We start from the raw sequence: 23,808 nt of genomic DNA, 5'->3' as shown, positions 1-23,808 counted from the left end.
AAAAAAAAATATATATATATATATATGGGAAAATTAAAACCCATTTTGTCCCTATTCTCAAGAATCACTGATTAACAAATTATGTGCTTATTGCAAATCAATGTTTATTAAGTTCTCCTTCATTCTTATGCATTTAAATTTATTTGAATGTAATTCTAAACACTTGCCTTTATTTACAGATTCTGAAAGTGTGGATTTCAAGCTAAATTTAAAAAAGTTTGTTCTTTATTAGAGTGTTAATAACATTTAGGACTATTTATGCTTTAGAAGCACAATGAAAGAAAAATGGACTCGAGTTGCTTAGAAACAAAAAACCTCTTCTGCACTATTAAGTGTTAAATTATCCACTAATTTCTACCAATTGTATTTATCTTTTATGACTTGACTTCTTCTGATCATATCAGTAATAATCCTAGCCTTGTTTTCTTCCCATCAGTGTCTTCAGTTTTTCTTTTGAGAGACCTGATTTTAAGCCATTTATCCACTATTATTTATTTTACCACAATCCTTTGCTAAGCTAGCTGTGGCGTGAGCTGACGTCACGGCAAATAAACGGTCGTTTACATGCAGTACGTCACGGACCACTAGGGGCGCCCGCGGACCACCAGTGGCCCAGAAACGACAGTTTGGGAAAGATTTTTTAAAAAGCCGATTTTATGTTAGAAAATATAACTGATTGTTTCACTCTGTTATAAATCACATATTATTGTACAGAAGTATAAATATTGCAGTAAAATAATTTAAAATAATTTATAAGCTATATTTCCGCTTGATGAGTTGTTGTAAAATACACTTGGTTTCAAGGCACACAGTTCTTTTTCTAATTTGGACCAGCAGAATTTTCCTCTGGCAGTGAAATGTCTGTTCCTTTATTTTTGCAAAAACATTCTGGCAGGATTCTGTTACATCTGCGAAAATCTAACAACGGCCCAGAACGGACGTGTGATGTAGAAAAATCCTGAGACATTCCAACTTCATGTTTTGTTTGAGGAAGAGATATAGCGAGAATATTTCTACATGTTTCCACAGACATGTTTTATTCCATCTCCAATATCAGACAGCTCCAATCATGCATAATTAGGAAGGCTTCAAGTTTTAACCAATGTAAAGTAGCTGGGTGCTCAGCGAAGGGAGATTTCAGGAGAAAAGCAAAAAGAAACATTTATGAGTTTTGTTGGATTAATTAGGAGCTCGGGTGATTTTTAAAATGTACCCTCAAAGATATAAAAACATGAATCTGATGCACTGCAGTTTTAAATGTCATAGTTTTTCACTGATCCAACCACAATCAGTATGTTAATGTCTCTTGGCAAGAAACTCAACACCTTTTAAAGGCATAAATAAGATGGAGTTCAGTAAATCTGATTGGTTTTAACCTAGTTTTCAGCACAGTCCATAGAAATACTATTTCAGAATCAGATGTAATGTTTGTTTTGGATCACTATCCTGTTGCAGCATCCATTTGTGTCCCAGTTTCAACCATCTGACCCAAACAGTCCCGTTGAGATTAGAGGAAACGTCTCATAATGTCAAAGACTTCCCAAAGCTAACGCTGTGCTGACAAGGAAAGATGCTGCAAAATCAGCACCTTCAAGCTGAATTGAGGCCGTCCACTTGGACAGGACAAACGCCTTCTGGAGAAATGTTTTATAATTAGATGAGGGACAGCGAGTAGCATGCTTAGGGAAATTCAATTAAAGTCCAAACTGAAGGGTTTCATCTTAATTATAAGGTTTTGTTCTGAACTTTAGGTCTGTTTGTGTTGGTTTAGGTTCTGTTTTAAGCTATAGTTTTGTCTTTTTAATCTTAGTAAACTAGTTGCAGTGAGTTTTATTTACATTTTGCTTTTCATTTAACATCTGTTCCTGAGCTTTTTTGTCATATTTGATGTTGCATCTCTTGATACTTTGGCTTGATACTCATGTTGTCTTCATATTTTGCCATTTTTTCACTCAGCTAGCTCAGTTTATGATTCCAAACAGATATTCAATTAATCAGTCTCACTTCCTGTTTCTAAACATTCTATGCTGGACTCTGCTGTTAAGTTTGGAATTACCTTTCATTAAATCATTTCTGATATAGACCTGTCTGTTCCCTGTTCCTCTGAAGCAAACATACATGTTTGCTAAGAAAGTTTGGTTCGTTTGGAGAAGTGTGAATGCATAATCAGACTCTGATTCGGATCAAAAAAATGAAAACTCTGGTTGCCTGAAAACCTCAGTCGCAGTTTGGTTGAAGTAAAGTCTGGCGCAGTTTCCAGAAGCAGAAAGCAGACTACAGCGCAGGGCATTCTGGGTAAATACAACCAAAACAATCGTGCTAGCCTAGCGCTAGTGGGAGAAATGGGTCGTGGTTTTTTGGCAAAGACAAAAAGATAATCCTACAACCACTAAAATCTGATACTACTCCATTTTTGTTTACGTTTTGTGAAGAAGGAAGTTGCGCTCAATGTCTTCTTCAGAGGTTTTTGTGTCATTTCCTTCAGTGATTCTTGTTACAGCGCCTCCACAGGCAAAAGGGGAACAGGTTTTCAAAATGTTGAGGTTCGTTTGACACAGTGCAGTATGAAACCAACAAATGCAACAAATTTGAGCAACTTTGGTCCCCAATCAAACCGTGTCTACCTGACTAACTCCCTCAGTATGGTGGTGGTAGCTTCATAAAAAAGTTTCTGTTTTTCTGCTCACTGCAAAATGTGTGAAACATGAAGGGTTTCTCATCCCCTCCCCTCACACCAAACAGGCTTAAGGTAGGCAGAGTTGAATGGTTGTTGAGTGGACGAAGTAGGCCAACATTAAGCCTCTGGCCCAGAAATGAACCCTATTTAAAATTTATGGACTATCCTTAATAGCCTCGTCTTTCCAAGGAAACCAGCTAGCTTCACTCTACTCTTACCTTTACTCTACTATTTGAGCCAAGAAGAGTACATAAGGGATGTCCATGTCTCGGTGGGTCTCGGTAAAACAGTTCTAACAGTGCATTAGAACTGTTTTGCAACTCTGTAACATGTCGATGTGCCCCTGGGTTCAGTAGCGCCTGCAGCTGCACGCACTGTGCATACCTTCAGATTTTCCTTCAAGTTAAAAAGAATAGTTATTGGATCTTTTTTATTATCTAACTCTCTTTATTATTAACAAAACTCTGGAGAAAAAAGATATTTCGTGTGAAAACATCTTGTACATAGGCTTGTACTGGGAGGGTCACATGTCTGTCTTAAAAGTAAATGTTTTAGTTTTAGCATAGTTCTAAGAGGGGTGAGTGGATCCCACCTAAGCTTTTTACCAAGTATGCCGGTCTGGTGGATGGGGGTCGGCTTTCTTTTGTGGTTTTGCAAACTGAAGAGCTAATGATTCACCCGGTTGGCCGACCGTAACATCTGCCGCGCTTTTATTGAGCGTTGCACTAAGATTGTGCTCTTGTGGGTCAGGTGCAGTGATAGTTTTGGGCGTACCATCCGATAATATGCTGAAGGCACCCCTGCCTGGGTTAACACATTAAAGCGCTGTGGCTTTAGTGCGTTAACTTTTACGGTCATAATAACCGTAAAAGTGAACCTATAAGTTCAGTCCGTTCATCTGTGTACACCATAATCTCTTTGAGTTCCACCTTGAAAAAAGAAACTGTTCCAATAAGTAATAAAATGTCCAAAATTATTCCAAAATTCCTGCTGATTATTGTATACAAACACCTAAAAGACACCGCAGATTGTTAGCTTATGATGACAGCCGGCTCTGTCATGGAAAATATTCAAAGTTAGCCTCTTACTTTCCCCGTCAGTTTATCAGATAGAATGAAAGGTGTGAAAAATACAGTCTAATTCAGAGTACTACAGCAGGGCTGAGGATGACAGCCAGTCAGCACAGTGAAGATAAAGGTAATCTCTCTTTTTGAAGTCAGATTTGCTCACACAGGTAGACAAGGTAAGAAGAAAATACATGTAGCAGATCAAAGAAGTGTCACGCTGTATCTCTGGGAGGCTGCCTGTTTGGCAGCTTTGTAAGGAAGTTTCTTTTAGCTTTTGTGTATCACATCAACACTACAAACAAAGGCCAGTCACAGAGGACGGCCCGTCGATGGCAACACATTAAATAAACGCATTACAGCGTCCAGGTTAAGAGACGGGCTTCACATCAGACATTTTCAAAATGTAAACGTCCGTTAAAAGAAGCATGGATTAGATCAGGGATGTTTTTTTTTTATTCTTTAGATTTTCATCAGAAAATTTAAACAAAAATGTAGAAAATTTTCTTAGAAATTTTCTAAAAAAAAATTTTCAAAAGTTTTCTAGAAAATGTCTGAGATTAATCACAAAATGTCTGAATTTTTGGTGGAAATTTACTCCTTTTATTCTGTCTACAATGGACCAAAAAAAAAAAAGTTTTGGCACCCCTGGATTAGATGTTGCTAGAATCTAATTTTATCCTCATTTTGATTTGAAATATGATGGAAAAAACTGCAAAAACAGACCCAGTGTTTTGGTGATGAAGGAAGGGGAAATAAAACCCTTGTCCCTGGAATTAGCTTGTCACGTCTGTGATTCTGGAGCGTTTAAAGCCGCCCTGTGAACATGTTGGGGTCAGGAGACATCATGCAGCGGCGGTGAAAGAAACAGAGGTAATATCATGAGCATGTAGCTGTGAAACTGTTCTGTCTGCTGCAAAATTAACCTCATTTTTACCAAAAACAAAAAAAAAACAGCTTGAACAAACCTGTGAACAGCAGTGTTACTTGCTGGGTTGACATTTCACCAGCAAACCACATGTACAGAAACAATGGCCGCATTCCTCGTGCCTGCTTTTGGCTGAAACCGAGATTTCACTCCTACAAAAGCTTTTTCTTTTCTTTCCACTTCTGATCAACTGTAATCAGAAGAGAAACAGGAGTCTTTTAAATTCCTGTTGTAAACCATCACTACCAGCAATCCAGGTTTTCATTGTTTTAGTTTGGTGTTTAAGCTGCATAATACCAGCTGAGGTGTTTGTATTTGGAAATGTTTGTGGTTGCAGTAGCTGTTGGGTTGTTTATGTTAATATTAACATAAACATTGATCAGCATATTTGATGTTTGATTTTGATGAAATGTTTATTGTTTGCTTCACAATTGATGATTTTTTATGACACAAACTTTAAACTGTGTTGTCAGGAGGGCTGTTGTAAACGATTATTTTAGTAATTGAGTATTATATTGATTATTCTGACGATTAATCGAGTAATTGAATAAAAATTTGATCAAATAAAACACTGGTCAATTCCACCATAACAGCAGTATGACTACTGGATATCAACATCAGTCCAGTTTTTCATATTTGAGCTCCCATAGCAATAACTTTTCTGTAGTTTAGAAAATTAACTTGTAACAATAATAGGCTCACTGTCTAAGTTAACCTGAAGAAAAATTATACAAAACTCTGAAATTATATTCAGTATAATAATAACCAAGCTCACAAAGACACTTCTATAAATATGTCTATACTCCAGTCTTAAGTTTATCTATTCATCTTCTTTGAACTTGAAAATTGGACGTTATGCTGCCAACACTTAGCTTTCGTCAGCAACTCATAGGTGGAAGTGAGAGCGCTGCGCAACATAATCAATCACTCGGCAGTAAAACGGTTCTCTAAATAATAAAACATAATTTTACGAAGCTTTGAGACATAATTTTCCTCCAGGAATTTTTAATAATAAAGGCACTCAAGTCATTCGAGAAATCGTTACTGCCCTATTTGTCACTCAATTGACTTAATCTAATAAGTCAAAACCAAATTCACCTCTGGTTAATTTATCATCGAATCAGAAGAACGTATAATCAGTTTGTGTTTAAGGTTAGGATTTGGGATTCGTGTGCTTTTCCCTCATCAACATTCCTACATCGCTATTAGTCTGACCAGAACCCTGAGGCCAGGTTGCCATTCCAGAAACCTTGAAGTTTCTCACAACGTAAACCAAGAAGGCGTTCTTCAACAACATCCAAGAATTCAAGCTGTGAAGGGCCACACAGACATGTTTTCTGGTCACGTTGTGGACTGGATGTAACCTGAAAAAGCACTTGGGGAATAAAAATGAAGCTGAACGTGAAAACTGCAGGTCTGTAGAGCCAAAAAAAAAAGTGTCTGCTGTGTCTCATTTAAAACAAGCACAGACACTCCTATAAATAATTCACGCTGGGAGTAGTACCTGAGTATCCACTGGGGTTGACTATTTGATATTTTATTCTGTGTCAAAAGGCTAAGTCTGATTTTATACAGATGCTTTTTGCTCTGCTGTGAGCCAGAATGATGATTAAGTGTTTCTCTGAGGCCAAGGTTCAGTTCTTTGAAGGAGGTAAAGCCTTTCGTATTAAGTGATCTCTCTCTCTGATTTACAAATGATTAAATCACAAGCTTTGCCTAAAGGGCTCCCAGCTATGCTATGGGCGTATTCCTATACGTAATACAGCCCAGAGTTGCCAGATCTGACGGACTGTTTCCAGCCAAAAAACAACGTAAAAAAATAACAGTTTTAATGTAACTCAGATATAAAATCTTCTGTCCCAGACATCATAGACTTGTGACAATTCACAACATTTTGTTGGTCCTTCATTGTATTCTGACTGGAACCAGATGCAATTGGGACTGCAAAGACTTGACTCGTTGAACACAGTAGGCGCTTTTCCACTGGCAAGTCGCGCTCTAACCGGTTGATGTTCGGTTCTACACCAGGCAGTGATCTGTGATCTTTGGGCAGGACCTGAGCAGCAGCAGCTGTGGTCAACTCAGCAATGGGGAGGGTTCTGGTTCTGATGGACTAAAATAAACCCAGATATTTCATTTTGTCTTACAGAAATTCATAGGTGGCCCAGACATGATGATAAAGGCTCAGATCAGCTGATTATTTCACTATAATTACATTCTGGCACTTTATTTTTTAAAATATGCAACCTTTTGGATTTAAGTAATGCAGACAAAAGATGTAAACAAATAGCCACGCATAAACTTTATTATTTTTAATCCAAATGAAAAATTTAATTAACATCACAATATTATTTAGTTCCAGTGTTTCACACAGTTTCACACAAAACAGCAGCTCAATCAGAAAGCTGACCACAGCTGCACCATTTCTCTTTATTAGTTTCAGAGCAGCTAGCTGCTAGCATCGCTGCTAACTCGCGGTCATTCTGATGCTAAAGTTACCGCCTGTGTTCACATGTTCCTGCTGCTGCTCTTGATTAAACTCATAATTTAACTCCTAAGTACTGAGCAGCTCTGACAGCAGAGCCGCGGCCCACAGCTAAATGCTAAACGCTGTTTTCAGAACGAGCCAATCAATGAATGCTGTCAGCTGCCAAAGAAAATAAAACCGGGGATAATAAAGGAAATGGCGCCCCCTTCATTTCCGGAGTGGTCTGCCAGGTGGTCCGCCCCTTACTGCTTGTTCATTTAATACTCGGCTCATATTGGCCCATTTCTACATCATTGATACCTACTTTGTACTTAATTTGTAACTTAGCATAACCATCCGAAGACAAACTTTTCTGTCGTTGCTCATCCCTCAGACTTCAATGCGAAGGCTTTCAGAAATCTGCTGCCATGGGTCTTCATCACATTACAGCCACTTTGGAAACTGAAGCGACTTAGAGCGAATAACGGCCTGGAGCCATGAATTATGAATGAATAGGGGAATACATAATTTAGCAGGGTTTGTTGCATATCTTATGCTGATCATTTTTCCTTTCATTTAGGAGTGTCAATTACCTTTCTGCAACAACACAAATGTTGAAATATGACAAAATAAAATACAGTGCATCAGGCAGGTACATTAATTATTCAATGTTTGATCATTTTGGTTATGTTTTTATTTGAATATTTATCATCATTAATTAAAATGGACAGCCAATTAATTTTTTTTACATGTTTTTATTTATTTGTTTGGCATTTTGTTCCTTTTGTGGTGGTTTTTTAGCCATTTCAGCTTCCAATTTGTGTAAATCTAGTCCACAAAAGAATAATATGATTGTTGAAAATGTAATATATTAATGTAATGTTTGCAAGTGTCTCTGATCTGCAGGCTTCACAATTCAAATGAGCTTTCAATAAACGCATTAAATGTTTAACTGAGCTCTGTTTGTGAATAGCCTTCAGAGATATGCTGCCATCTGCTGTTATTAAGCAGATATTGCATTCACTGTTCACCTTAAATTAGTTTAACTTCTAATGTCAAGCTCAATACATAAGAATATCTATAAAATTATACCCATTTCTTTATTTTGATTCAAAAAGTGAGTAAAATTCACAAAGAGTCATCATAAAAGAAGCTGGACGCTCAAAGACGGCTGTATCCAAGAATATCAGTGGAAAGTTGAGTGGAAGGAAAAGGTTTGGTAGCAGCTGGGATAGGAGAGGATTGTGAAACAAACCCATTTAGGAGTCTTCTTGTGTTAAGATGTTCCTTAAGCAGGGATGTCAGAAACATTACTTGGACTAATGAGAAAAGTTTTTGTTAAAATTGAAAATGGAGATCCCAGAGTCTGAAAGAAGAGCAGAGAAGATCTTTTATCAAGTCCAAAGTCCCTCCAACCATCTACCAGAAAATCTTAGAGCTCTATCAGAGATAATTTACTGAAATAAATTCCCTTTGTGATGATTTTCTAATTGAGATTCACCTTTAAATTCTGTTTTTCTTTTTATTTCATGTTTTGACAGAATCTCACTGAGAACGACATCAGAAAGTTCAGCCTCCTTCAGCAGCCGTAAGTAAACCCCAACTTACTTTTTATTTATGCAGAAAACAAATTTATGAAAATGACTGAGTACTGCAGAATCATACTAAACAAGTTGAGGCTCTACTGAGGTAAAAACATTTTAAAAATTAACTTAGAATATTTGAAGTGACGTGACATTCGGGACTGGCCATCAATTTGTCATAAAAATTTGTTTTAATGCCTTTAAGGTGAAAAGGGAGAATCCAAAACTTAATCGGTTCAGAGCAGTCCAGCTCTTATGACACATTTTTTAGTATTTTCATTTGCATACACGAAACAAACTGCTCTATGAGCGAGTCGTTCCATTTTCATGACCACTACGTTCTCTAATTTTTACTGCCAAAATAAAAGACTACATTTTGTGAAAATGTGCAAGTAAAACTGACTCGAGAGTGTTTATTTAAAAAGGTCTTGTGTCTAAATAAAATTAACTTCTTCAAGTGAAAATTATAAAGAGTCTGTAAGCGTGTAAACTTTTCTAGCTTTTTCTCACACTGTAAAACATTTTAAGATGGTTTAACTTGAAAATGCAACTTACCCACATTATCAAGTTAAAACAACTATTTATTTTACTTTAGAATAATTTAAATTCTTGTTTCAAATTGCATGAATAAAATAATAATAATAACAAGAGTAAGATCAATGTAACGCACTTCCATCTCAGGATACAAAAACATGCCGCTAAGCATTCTGGGAAGTAATTCCCACTCCTGTCTTTTTCCTCTTTCATTTTTTTTAAAGTGCTAACTTAAAAACTCTTGCAGGTTTGACAAAATTAATAAAAAGTTAACACAACTTACTGTTGTAAGTTTATCTTTCACAATCTCACATTTAGGTTCGAAATCTAGAACTTGCCAAACAGAAGATAGTACACACAACTCGGTATCGCTCAGAAAAACTGTTTTAATTCCTGATAATTTCCTATGAAATGAACCAAAGATAAATGCTGCTAACAGACATGAAATCACATACTTGCTGTGATTCTCAGAGCGCTTTAAGTTAGAAACTCGGCCCATCCCACTAAAGCTATGAGTTCTCTGGAAATACTGTGGTAAGAGCAAACGTTGTGTTTGTGTTTACAGCTGTGTGCAGCAGCTGGTTTGATTATATAGATGGGAAGAGGCAGACAGAAGAGATTTGGTTATGCCTGACTGCATATGCATTTTCGTCTGAAATGTTCATTTCCTCTTTATTTATGGGTTATGTAACCTTTTTCCAACCTGAAACAAATTCCCCTTTTAGAGGTGCCAGCTCTGCTGAATAAGAATTTCTGTTCAGATTAATAGAAAAGATTTACATATGTTCTCTTTGTTAAAAAGAAGTTCTTGGATTCCTGGTTTTATGTTTAAATAACAAGGTAATGGAAATGTACTTCCTTATTTTGTTAATTTATTGTAAAAGTTGCCGTTTTAGAAGAATATGTAATTTCATATTTAAATTTTTAGTGCTTTAATGGGATCCACTGTTAGTTGAACATGTTGCCTAAATATGTTGTAATTTGCCTATTACCTTTAAAGAAAATGCTGTTTGTGATACGTCAAAACACATAATTGCTTCAAAACATAAGGCCAAAAGCTGTCACTGTTTACTGTAATTTTAAAAAATAATAAGTTAGGTGAATCTGCATCTCTTCCTACATGGAAAAAAAGAGCGCAGGGGAAAATTGACGGAAACAACTTAAGAACTTGTTTGTGCTCTCAACATTTTTCTCCAGAAGACATCGAGTCATTTGTTCGAGCAAAACCGTTGAAGGCTCAAACAGATGGTCGTTACCTTAGCGAGAAAAAAAAATAAATGCAGTGCCACAGTTTTTATCCACAAAGCACCTGAACCCCACTGCCGGTGTTACGTCGATCCGCGTTTGTAACACCTGCTGGGGAGCAAAAACCGCTGACAGAAAAAGCTCTTACTATCTAACTGTGTTTTAGATGTTAACGCAGTTTACTGCTACTACGAACGGAGCTAATTGCTTCTGTCGCCAGTACTGAATGTGAAACCACAACCGACACTGGACCCTAAACAGCCGTTACCAGAACGGACTTGGTGTTACTTACATAACTACTTACCGGCCGGATCGCAGTCCGACCAGAGGCAGCAGCACAAACACTTGCAGCTTCTCGGACCACTTTTCCTCTTCCTCCACTTGGTCCCCCTCATCTTCATTACTCCTTGTGATTTATACATTCCAATTGATTCCCGTTCAAATTGAAAGGGCTTAATGACATTACCCATCGCCAAAACAAACTCTTCTTCTTTTGTATTTTATTGGCGGATGACCAACTTAAGGTGCATTTACTGCCTCCTACTGGTCTGGAGTGGGGCAACAGTGACAGTCAGAGGGAACAAAGCTAACTCAAACTCAGCAAGCATAAGTCATTTTCCCAGAATGCATTGAAACGTAAACAACACGGCAACATCCGTGTGACAGTATTTTATAAAAAGTAAACAGCCTACAGTATCACTACTGTGCGGTTTTTACATCTAAAAGAACATTTCTCAAATAAAGTGTATTGTTACAAGTAATTGTGGATTATTTTATGTGATTCCTCAGATGCTAAACTTTGCAGTTTATATTACATCAGCTATTTCTATAAATAAGGAAGTTTTTTTCCCTTTAGAGTTCAACTTAAATGTGGAACCACAATGTGGAAAAATGACTTGCAAAAGGACTACATCACTGTCTGTTTTTAAATCGCTTCTTTAAACTTTTTACAGAGACAAAAACAACGTAAGAAGAACCTGTGTGTGCTCTCAACATTTCTCTCCAGAAGACTTTGAGTCATCATCTCACCATGTGAGATGTTGATTTGAGATGGTGCTTTTTTTAAATTTTAGTTTAGGTTTGTTTCTTTTTGCATGGCAAGCTACGAGTTAATTTTAGTTGTATTTTAGTAGTGTAACGTAAAGTCATTTATAATTTCTTATGTGTTTTTATGTATTATGATGTTCTACAGATAGTCAATTTTATCAAAATGCACACAGAGATGGTGTATTTAGAGATACACCACCTCTGTGACCACAATGAGAACAATAGTGAATGCAAAGCATCATGAACACCAAACACAGCAGACAGGCCAGGAAGAAAGTTCAGGAGAGATTTAAAGGGGCGATAAATTGGCTTTTTTAGTTTTATGTCATGTTATAAAGTTATTTCCTCATCAAAAACATACCTGGAGTGTTGCCTCGATTCTTTCACGCATGTTTGAGAAACCCTTGAATCTCCCATTGAAACCATTCAGCTGTTGAGATGAGTTCCTGCAGGCGGAGTTTCAAATTTATTTTAATTTCTTTCTATAACAACTAGACATAACATAGTTACTGGATTGTGCTAGAAAATACATAATACTGCCTCTTTAAACCATTTTGAGGTGATAAATTGTCAAAAATGTAAAGAGCAAGGTAAAAATACAAGCCGAACAAGAAATGCTATAGTCAAATGGACAGTTAGCATGGCACAATTTGGGGTTTTGTGGAAAAGTAGTAAGAAGAAAACCATTTTTAAAAGAAGATCTCCCATTTGGAGTTACACAAACTTTTTGGGACAAACATTTTTTGAAGGTTCTCTGGTCAGATGAGGCATAAATTGATGTTTTTGGTCTACAAGTACAACAATTTCTGCAGAGAAAAAGGTTAAGGTTTTCTTAAATATAGTAGATTTTTAGACTTCCAAAAGAAATTGTTGTTCCGACCAACCACTTAACATTTCCATTTTAAGTATTACTGTGGTTCATTGTGCACATGTTGAACCAGGAAATTAAGTTTTAAAGCAACATAGCATGTCATGACCTGTCTTCTTATTGAGCTGTGGTATTCTGTGCAGCCGCTAAACTTAACAACCACTCAAATTATTCCTCTGATAATTTTAGTATGCACCTGTGTGTTTCAGGTGCATACTAAATAAAGTTTATTATAATGAGACATGAAAAACAAAAACCGTAGACAGAGTTAGCTGCAGAACCGTGATGTTGCAATATGTTCCACTGGGCGTAAATATATCAGAATCTTCTCTGTAATGACTAATATTTCATGTAAAATCAAGTTCCAATCCAAATAAATAATCTCTTTGCAATTATATTGGCACAATGAAACACAATAACTGCAGCTGAGCATGTATTGCCTGTTGGTTTAAAAAAAAGTTATCTTTAAAGTAAACATCCTGTGTAGACATCTGGTGACATTGGAGAGGAACCACTCCCTTCAAACAGGAAGAAACCTCCAGCAGAACCAGGCTGAGTATGACCATCTGCCACAACCAACGGGAGGTTGGGAGGACAGGAAGTAGACAAAAAAAAAGCCCCAGACCAGGTGCATGTTTGACAAACAAAGAGTGCACAGGTATTTGCAGAAATAGTGCTAATAATCGCTATCAGGGAAAAAAGAGTGGGAACACAAACACTGAGCCAGGAATACTTTCCATTACAAATGTGCATAAAACTTTGTCAATATTCCGTTAATTTCGCAAAAAATAAATTTTGCAATTGTGGTGTTTAACTACAACTTAATTTAAATCCATGTGTATAAGCTTATTCATGCAATAAGTAATAAAAAAAAATGCAGCGCCATGACCCTCCAACTACTTCCTGTCATCGTCTTCATTGTGGTTTCCGCCAGTGGCAACATCCTGTTAAGAACTCCGGTCGTCGTGTGAAAACAGTTTTTCCATAGCAATTTTGCGAAATAAACCAATTTTGATACAGCAAAAAAAAAAATAAAAAAAATAAAAACTTCATCCTAGCGCCAAAACTTTTTATCCAAAAACTTGAGTTTTTTCAAAATTGCCGTGTTTCCATGAAGCTAATTTATTTTCAAAATGTTAAATAGTATATGTAATCATACAATGGAAACAATACAGGAATGAGATTCAGCTAAACATGGATTCTAGTTTCTATTTTAACCTGTAAAGAAAAATGGCGACATGTATGTTTCAGGTGCACACTAAATAAAGTCTATTATTAAGAAACATGAAAAACAAAAACCGTAGACAGTTAGCTGCAGCATTAGCGCTGTCCAAGCTTTGTTTATGGAAGAAACAAAACCTAGAAAACATAAACATGCTGGCCTGGGTGTATTAATCAGCTTGAGTAAATGCATTGTCCAGGAAATAGTCTCATCCCAACACAGAAGTACTTTAGCAGAAATAAAAGGCAATCAGAGAACTGAAGGCTAAAAAAGGGAAATACAAGCAAATGATGACAAAATTGAGAGAGAAAAACTAAACTTATGGCAGGATAATATAATCAAAAAAGTAAAGTTCTGGTCTCAAAAGTAAATATGATGTCATTCTTACAGATTAAAAAAAACTTTTAAAGTTTGTTCCACAGAACCAGGTGTCTAAAAACTCTACACTCTTTCTGCTTTTATTAAAAAGTTAATCTGCAGTCTGAACATTTAGAGCTTCACACAAACAAAGTGACAATTTAAAATTAGACTCTGGATTTAAAAATAACAAGAAGCTAATTTTGAAGAAACATGATATCTCCTTTTATTTTTTTTGTTGTTTCTTTTTTTACGTGGAGGCTTTAACACTTATTCCCTTAGGAAATGAAGTCACAGGATGTCAAAATTTACTCACTTCACAGAAAAACCACGTGAAGTTTCTTGTTCTTTTTCAAATCTAAAGTCCATTTTTCTGCCATGATTCTTAAACATCCAGAGGCCTGGTCAGTGAATGATGTTGACGTTTCACAAAAACCGCTTCCTGTTTTTCTGATCATGTGCTGTGACAGCAATTATTTTGGCAAATTAAAATAAGTGTTCAAAAAGAATCGCCATGGCAACCACGCATGTGGTAATCTTCATGACAGGAAAGGCTGCAGACTCATTTTCTTTAGGCTGCTATATATAGCAAAACCTTGGGATTGCAACACGGTGTTTTCCATGACACGACCACACTTAAATTAGATAAAGTTACATCTTTATTACTCTACTGAATGCTCTAAAGCTTATATAATATTTTAGCAAAGCATCAATACATTTGAATGGGTTATTATTTGATACATTAATAGATCGTTTTGTAATTGCTACACTGCAAAAACACAAAATCTTACCAAGTTTTTAGTGCAAATATCTTAGTTACACACTTGTTAAAAGTAACTTTAGCATGATATAGATATAATATTTAATTTTTTAGCAAGATATATTTTCATATTAGACGTTAATTTAAGTTAACAAGCAAGCAAAAAGTATTTTGTCATCACTATTAAGGAATTATTTACTTGAAACAAGATCCCACAGCATGCTAGAAAGTTACTTTAAGTTAGTCTTATTTCAAGTGTAGAAACTAGACCAAAAATACTTTTTTCAGATTTTGTGTTTTTACAGTGTTCAATACATTTCTGTCAAAGTTGTCTTTTTAATACATATTGTCTTATGAAGGTGTTAAAAGGGCAACTTCTGCTGCTGGAAAAAGGGCGACATTGAAGAAAATCACAAAGCAACATGTGATGCAAGAAAGTGTGGTCAAAAACAAGAAGTGATTTTTTTCAGACTCAGGCAGCTGGAACAAAAGCACTCCCTTTTTTCTCAAGACTGACAGTCATGCAGAGCGTTCGTTTGCTAACCTGCTAATAGCGCGGCAGCACAGTCCAAACCTATCAGAGGAAAAAAGCTCGGAAAATGTCAACTCTTGGGTTAAATGTAAATATGGATACATTGAATAAACTTGCAGCGCCTGCAACAGCAAAGATTCGGTAAGAAGTTGATTTTAAATTTTTAATAGTTGATCCTGATCATTTTTGTTGCTCAGTAAGCTGTGAGCACAAATTTATCGGGTTTCTCTAATAGATATTGAAGGTTTTTCTAAATAAAAGTGGGGAAAAAATCTATTTGTGAAGAGGAATTCGTGTTCTGAGGACATATTTTTGAATGGCAGTGTTGTGTCTTTCAGGCAACTTCAGAAAATGGTTCAAGACATCAAGAAAAATGACGGCAGTCTGCTGAATAAAATCAGAAGGTCAGTGTCTGAAACATCCTGTCGTCTTGGTAATAAAGCTGCTTTTATAACATCTTCCATTTGTGACTTAGTCAAGGCGATTTCATTTGTAGAGCAAAAAGGCAATTCAAAGTGGTTTAAAAGATTAGACAGAAAATAAATCAACAAGCAAAAAAGAAAACATTTAATTACATTGGCAGAGTAAGGAAAAACAATAACTGGTCACTTTATGATGTTCCCATTGTTATTAATCAAAGGCAGTAAATCTAAGCAAATTGGTTTATAGTCTTGATGTAAGGGAACTTAGCGTTTCAGCAGTTTTACAGTTTTCTGGAAGTTTGCTCCAGAGCAGAGGAACTTAAAAACCAGAAAACCTGAGTCGCCTGATAACTTCTTACCACAACAGATCCTTATTATATAACCATTCAGTGATTTAGAAACTAACAAATGTGTTTTAAAATTTATTTGAGTAACTGTAGAGCTTTGTTGCACACTGTAAAACATTTGACGGTGGTTTAACTTCAATATGAAAGTACACTTGCTGCCTTGAAAATGCAGTTTAAGTCAACAGGAAAACATTTTCGCTTTAAACTCAGAAGTTAAAATTAATGAAATTGATTTACCAACAAGAAACAAACTGTCTTAACGTTGTTTTGTTTTTTAAGTTCATTAATCTTGAATTGTGAGTTTTAACTTAATGCTGGAATTTAAACCAATATTAATTATTTCACAATATGCAAGAAAAAAAACTGCCTTCGCCCAGTTAAAGAGCATTTCTGTATTATTTCCACACATTGTCGAGTTAAAATAACTGTTTATTTTACTTTAGAAAAATTAAAATTCATGTTTCAAACTGCATGAACAAAATTTCTGATCTGACAATGAATTTTATTAAACATCACAGTAAATTCTGCTCAAAAACATTTAGTGAGAACAGGACATAAAATGAACATTTGCCTTAATAAAACACCAGAGTCAGATCAATGTAACGCACTTCCATCTGAGAATGCAGGAACCTGCCGCTAAGCATTCTGGGAAATGGTTCCCACTCCTTTCTTTTTCTTCTTTCAGTTTTTTAAGTGCTAACCTAAAAACTCTTGGAGGTTTGATAAAATTAATAAAAAGTTAACACAACTTACTACTGTAAGTTTATCTTCCACAAACTCACACTTAGGTTCAAAATCTAAAACTCGCTGAATTTACTTAAAAAACCAGGCACAACTACATGCGACTGAAATGTTTTACAGTGCAGTAGCGTCTTCACTAAAACTAAAACATGTTGTTCAACATTTGCTCAGTACTTCTGTCACTTGCATATAGCTATTCTGTCCACTTGTCTGTTTTATGTAGGAGGAATTTATTTTTCGAAGTCGGCTGATCTAAAAATTCTCCGTGTGGTTTGCGTACAGTGCATGCTTCGCTGGACAATGCCAATTCCTCTTTCACAAACGTTGGAAAGAGAGAGCGGCGCATAGACCAAAAATACCTAAAACAGATGGCCGTTCTCTCACTTTCCTTTCCTGAAATGAGTCTGTTTGTTCTCACATTGCTTTGCAAATATCTGATTAATTTCAGTAATTTGGTTCAAAAAGTAAGACTCCAGTTTTATTACACACAGAATGGTTTATTCTAAGCTTTTATTTCTGATAAATGCAATAATTACGGCAATGATTAGCAGTCAATATCGAAAACAAAAAACTGGAAAACAATGTCTGATGGGAGTGAGGAGAGACGAACTTAAGGAAACCCAGAATATAATATTGAAAAAGATCAATGACTAATCAGTTTTAATAGAGAAGTCTTCTGATATTATCTAAGGAATAAGGGGGTGTCAGCAGTCAAGCAGACAACTTGAGAATCTTAATGCTCACTTTGTTTCACATACAAGCATATTAATGGAAAGTTTACTGGAAGAAAAAAGTGTGGGAGACTAAATGTGTTCCAGTGGCTAAAGAGCCACAGTACAAACACAATTCAACAGACATGTCCAGTGGTCCAAAGTCCCTTTTTCAGATGAAGTAAAGTTAAAACAACTTGGGCTGGACGCCATACAGATTGTTTAGTATACTGACATGTTTTTATTGGTCTTCTATCTGGCTGGATGGTATGGCTGAAAAACTTATAACAATATAAGCGTTTCATATCAGGCGATACCAATAGTTATTGATTTGTTTTTGTTTTAAATGTCTGAAATACGGCCGTACTGGTGGCGCGACCTACCTTTAATGATTTACCTGCAATTTTAACTCCACTCCATTGTTTTTCATTTTAAAGCAGTTATGAGTGAAGGTGGCGGAACCTTAAACTACTGCTGCGCTGACAGGTTGTTGCTAGGTAACCAAAGAATGAGTGAGTTGCTAGGTAACCAAAGAGAGAGTGAGTCGATTCCACCAACCTGGCTTTGCTATCTCAGAGGATGAGGGGCTAACATCTTTCCTCTGCCTACATCTCCCAGAATGCTCTGCGGAGTTCAATGAATATTCTACATATTTAATATCGAACATTCTATCTGACATATTATCTAGTGATGTTGATTATGTGCCTATCGCAAGATATGTTGTCAATTTATTGTCCAACAAATTAATAAAATAAATAAGCTTTTAGAATTGTATTTTTTCTTTCTGAGTGGTTGTTGTAGATGATTGATTCTTGTAAAGTCTCACAGCCGAGACTTTACAAAGAAAAAATCTTCACAGATGTGAGTTCAATAAATTGATAATCATAAATAATTATTCCTGTTCTTATTGTTTTATTTACGACAGACTGAAAAGACAACCTCGTCCAAACGTTCCTGTCAGAGACTACAGAGGTAAGAATTCAGCGATAACAGCTCAATATAGGTCCAAAATAATATTAATAACAAAAAAAAAAATGATTATACTGAATGACTGTATTAATTAAACATAACAAATATGAAAGGACAGCTTTCAATTAAGACAATCAAAATGTTCTTATCAGGTCTTTTTTCACAGATTAGGACGTTTGTTGAATGCAGTTTCACTTCCTCAGCTCTCGCCTGAGTGAATTTATGAGCTAAATTATTGCAGTTTCTGTTTAAATGCATCATAAATCCGTTTGGTTGAAGTTTGTTTTGGGGTTTGGGAGGTGAGGCAACACGCTCCGCTTTTCCCTACAACATGATGGTGCACTCAAAGCCCAGGCATCTTCCTAAAAATAGACAAAGAGCTCCAGCACCTGCACATTACCTATGACTGTTTGGGGGTTTTTAAGTATACTGCGAATTTAAAGAGTTTCAGTTTCCATTTATGATGAAATGAATTTCTGTTTGCAGATTTCAGAGACAACGATCAGTGCTCTGATCCAGAATACGTAAGTTGCTTTAAATGAATTCAAAACCAGTCATTTTGGTTTCAGATATTCCTTTGAAGAGTTACAAATGTGTTGTTTCCAGAACGAGCCATGCGATGACCCGCCTGAAGATGACAACTATGAGCCTCCTCCGGTCCACAGAGAGTTCACCAGAAGTCCCTTCACTTCCTTACCAAAGGGGGAGTATCTCGGTCAGTACTGCAACCAGAACATATCCGATACATTGACTCATTTTTTCCACACGATACGAGTCATTTTCAAGTGTTTTCTTTTTCCAGTAAATTGCAAAATAATCAGAAAAACATTTTCATAGATTAATAAGTTTTCACACTTATGTTTCACTATCCCTAATCCTTGGTTTAGCTTGACTTTTAGCAACTTAGCTTTTAGCCATTAGCATTAATTTTGGCAAACAATGCAGCAGGACTAATTGAAAACCAATTGTCTTAAGTTGGGCCCATTTGAAATTCATTAGCAAATGTTAGCATGCTAAAATTTAATGCTACACAGATTAACAAATAAATGTCAGTGTTCACACATGGTAGCATTTGTGCATGCTAGCATTTACAATTTAGCATTTATAGCTAGCGACCATCACAAATAAGTCTTGTTGCTTATCAGTAAAATAATTTAACCTGAAAAAGAAATGTTTACATTTCTGGGACACAGAGGAGATTTTGTCTATTACTAGTGGACTGAACTAAATACTTGAACAAATAATTTATTTTTTATTTTATCTATTTTTTACAAATACCTTGATGTCTTGTTTCTTGTCTTTGTTCTTCTTTCCAGACAGCTGTCTTGCCCGACCAAGCCGACCTCCCAGGAAGCCCGTCCGTCCTATTAAAGCCTCCAAACAACTTCCTCCTGAACCGTCACATCCATGGAGCGACAAAGAAGTGCAGCAGCTTTCTTTACCTCGCTTAAAGCTTTATTAAGTGGCTACCTTTATTAAAACTTTCTTTTCTTGTTTTGCAGGAAGACTATATAGACCCAGATGCTAATGGTGAGGACGACTACATAGAACCCACAGAGAATTCATCTCCAAGTAAGTAGATATTGTGCAAAAGAAACATATGGTTACAATTGGCAGAAAATGTGAATTTATTAATAATTTGTCAAATGTTTATCTTGCCTTTCCTTACACTCTACATTAGAAGGTGGAAACAGAAGTGACTATCCCATTTTGCCTCCAGCTTTACCAGATCGTCCATCCAGTCCAGAAGGTGAGTTTATTTAATATGCTGATCATATGAAACATTTCTTTAAACATTGCTAAGTACATCTTGAATCACTTATTTTCACTTTGTCAACTTAGGGTGTTTTCTGGTAGACTTGGTTCAATTGGAAACCAAAATTGCAAATTGTTTGTTTTCATGCTGCACTGACTCAGATGATCCAAACTAATTGAAAAACCTGTTCCCCTCCTGGCCTGTGGCGGTGCTGCACCAAGAACCACTGAACAAATGACATGAAAACACTGAGCGCAATTTCCTTCTTCGTAAAATATTTTAAAAATGGAGTAGCGTCAGATTTTAGTGGTTGTAGGATTTCTGTTTTGTCGTTGGTAAAAAACCATGATCCATTTCTCCCGCTAGTGCTAGACTCACTCGTTTGAGTTGGTTGTATTTACCCAGAATGCCCTGTGCTGTAATGAACTTCCTGTTTTTGGACATATGCATTTGAGCCGCACCCCAGTTCACTTCAACTGAACCGAGACCGAGGTTTAGGCGGACCAGAGTTCGCATCAGAAACAAACCAGACTTTTTAGCCAAATAAACTAAAGTTTGATTCAAGCAGACTAAACAGGGTTGGTGTGAATGCACCCTTAAATACAACTACCTGTATGTAGTGCTTCAAAAAAGACAACAAATATATAAATCAGCATAATGGAAAAGTTGAAAAAATTGCAGCAGCTCTGCCTGAAAACAGTGCAAAGTGCTAGAAAAAGAAAAAAAAAAAGATTCTCTCTTCTGCAGCATTACTAGGTGACATCACATATACAAGCTACAAATAACTTAAGGACATGCAGCATTAAGTTCACAAGAAATTCAAATGTGAATATGCACTGTAAACAGGCGGGAAAAACTAGTTTGTGCCAAAAATAACTAACTCACAACTAATACCTTAAGTTTCTGCAGCATTTTCTGTGAATAATAGATTTGCAAAAGGTTGTTAGATGTACAGTGGCTTGTGAAGAAATATTTTTTAAAATAGTTGTATCACAAGGAATAATTTGCCAAACAACATTTTATTGGCCAAGCGCAACGTAGTCTTCCTCTGAGAACCATTTTAGTTTTAATAATTTTTAATGTCATAAAAAAATATATTCCTTTCTAATTTGTAGTCAACAAGCAGGATGTTGTTCAAAATAATTTGTAAAAAAAATAAAAAATAAATTCTTTGTGCAGTTATTTAGCTTAGTGAATCAGTAACACATTGACAAAATCTCTTCTGCATCATTTTAATTGCAGTTAGAAACATCCCAGAAATGAAACATTTCTTTTTCAGGGTAAACTAATTTTACATATAATAAATAAGACAAGGTAACATTTGCTATTGGATTTTAAAAAGGCCCAACTTAAGACTATCAGTTTTTAAATAGTCCTACTGGGTTGTTTGGCAAAACTAATGCTAAAAGCTAAGTTGCTAAAGGCAATTAGCAAAGGAATAGGGCTGGTGAAACATGTTGTTAGGTGCTCGTATGTGTGAAATAGAAATGAAAATATCAGATTATTGATTTAGTTGCAAAAGTGACTTTTCTGCTACGTGACTGATTCTTCCCTTGTTTTTTGTTTTGTTTTGTTTTTTTTGACAGATTTGTATGAAGAACCTGAGAAAGAGGCAAGTTGCTGTAACTTCACTATTTTTCTATGAACAATAATTACTCAATAGGAACAGTAATATGTGGAACATGCTGTAGTTTACCTATATTTTTTGTCACTTTTACAGGAACCATCTACGCCTCCACAGAGAAACACGTCAGTTTTAGACTTTATTACAGCATATTTCCACATGATTTGTTACATTTTATACTCTATGTGTAATCCTAAAGTTGGCAGAATTGAATACAATTAAGACTGGATGTGGACAATGTCCATAAAGATACAAATTCGTAGTTGGATTTAAGTTGGAATTTAAATAGGAAACAATTTTATTTAACGTCTACATTTAAGAATTATTAATGCTTTTGACAGAAGAAAATTCTTGCAATATTTCCTTTAAATCATTCTGAAATAGTCAAATTTAAAGAGCTAAACCCCAAAACGTTGCACAAAAATCTAAATGTACCTTTAGAAAAGTATTTCTAATACCAGAATTTCTAATTTATCTGGTCACAAGTCTGATAAATATTAATTGATTAAAGACAGCCGCAGAAAATATGTTTATAATGAATTATAATTATCACTAATTATAAAATCTTGGTTGCATGGTGATGAAACAGTGTATAATACTTGTTATTTCAGTCAGTTCTTAATAGTGATCTGTTGTTTTATACAGCATTATTTCCATTAATATCCCTCACTTTGCCTTGTTACAGCCAGAAATATCTGTGTTTTATTTGGATTACATGAGAATTGTGCATAATTGTGGAGTAGAAGGAAAATAATAATTTTAAATAATATAATTATTTCCCATTACCGCAAGACAAGATCGGTCAACTTGCAGCCAAAACTACAACAGAATGGTTTGATCACAGCATTTTCATATATTACAATGGCCCAGTCAAAGTTCTGACCTATATTCTATTGAGAAAAACACTTCAAAATGTATCTTCACAAACAGTTTTCATCCATTCTAACCAAGAATAATCAAAAGCTTAAGATGTGTAAAGCCGGTAGAAACATACTTGCTGCTGTAATAGTGAATCAGCACACACGCTTTTCAGATTTTTAGAAGAAAAAAAATAATAATAATGTTAAATTTTCCTTTAATATCAGAATTATGTTTTAATTTATGTTGGTTTAACACATAAAATCCCAGTGAGATACATTAAAGATTGTGGTTTTAACAAGAAAAAAACACAGAAAAGCTTGAGCCGTATACAAATGTTGTACAGTATTTGGTTTTCAGTAAATTATTAGAATATTCCCCCTCTTTTATTTTATGATTATGAAAAACTTTATAAATACACCTAGCATCGTTTTTTCTCTTCATAGATTTTGTCCACCTCCTTTCAAACCAGGACCTTCTTTACCAAAACCAACACCCAGGTAGGAACCAAACCTATGCTAAATCACTAAATTGTTTGAGTCGCCATGAAATTGTTTTTGCCAGTTTATTCCTGGCTTCCACTTGTTTGAGACAAGCTAATTTGTCAATGTGCGTTCACACTGCAGCCTAAAGTGACCCAATTCCGATTTTTTTGACGTAATGCGACCTGTATCCGATCTTTTCATGGCAGTGTGAACAGCACAGGTCAGATTCTTTTTCGAATGTGACCCATATCCGATACGTATCCGATTCAAATGCGACCTAACGTTCAGGTCGCATTCATCCGAACAGAACGTCACTGATTCTCAACAAATCTCACTATTCTGCGTCCTGATACGCGCAAGCGGGAAGAAAAACAAAAACCATGACGGACAATATGAGGATTAAGTTGTTAATATGCTGCTCCGACTGGACAACAACGTCAAATATGTAAGCTAAGCTCCACCATTAGCCTCCATGTTTACTTCTGCAAACACTGAGCACTTCTTCTTTTTATGGCGGTTGGCAGAACACTGAGAACGCTGACACTATTGCGCCCTCTACTGCGCATGCGGGACACTTCCAGGTCGTTTGCCCGTTCGGACTGCAGAACGCAT

The 23,808-nt window shown here is 35.8% G+C and overlaps 1 protein-coding gene across 4 annotated transcripts in view; it reads left to right on the top strand.

Annotated features, from left to right (window-relative positions):
* Positions 1 to 23,254, top strand: part of LOC103131299 (B-cell linker protein-like) — a 28,020-nt gene extending 4,766 nt beyond the window's left edge. Inside the window, exons 3-13 of one of the 4 annotated variants that reach the window (XM_016666554.1) lie at positions 8,678 to 8,724; positions 15,623 to 15,688; positions 18,430 to 18,476; positions 18,960 to 18,997; positions 19,080 to 19,188; positions 19,790 to 19,896; positions 19,976 to 20,045; positions 20,158 to 20,223; positions 21,816 to 21,841; positions 21,950 to 21,978; positions 23,158 to 23,254. In XM_016666554.1, the coding sequence (XP_016522040.1) occupies positions 8,678 to 8,724; positions 15,623 to 15,688; positions 18,430 to 18,476; positions 18,960 to 18,997; positions 19,080 to 19,188; positions 19,790 to 19,896; positions 19,976 to 20,045; positions 20,158 to 20,223; positions 21,816 to 21,841; positions 21,950 to 21,978; positions 23,158 to 23,215 (663 nt within the window). In that variant the 3' untranslated portion in view covers positions 23,216 to 23,254. Of the gene's footprint in view, positions 1 to 8,677; positions 8,725 to 15,232; positions 15,426 to 15,622; positions 15,689 to 18,429; positions 18,477 to 18,959; positions 18,998 to 19,079; positions 19,189 to 19,789; positions 19,897 to 19,975; positions 20,046 to 20,154; positions 20,224 to 21,815; positions 21,842 to 21,949; positions 21,979 to 23,157 lie in introns of those variants that run through there. The other 3 variants (XM_007542906.2, XM_016666556.1, XM_016666555.1) reach the window with 3 other exon arrangements.
* The last annotated feature ends 554 nt before the right edge of the window (positions 23,255 to 23,808 follow it).

Source organism: Poecilia formosa, unplaced genomic scaffold, assembly GCF_000485575.1.
Source record: "Poecilia formosa unplaced genomic scaffold, Poecilia_formosa-5.1.2 Scaffold741, whole genome shotgun sequence".
In the NCBI taxonomy this organism is placed as follows: Eukaryota; Metazoa; Chordata; class Actinopteri; order Cyprinodontiformes; family Poeciliidae; genus Poecilia; species Poecilia formosa.
The sequence above is the reverse complement of the archived record's forward strand: the minus strand, read 5'-3'. Positions and strand labels throughout refer to the sequence as shown.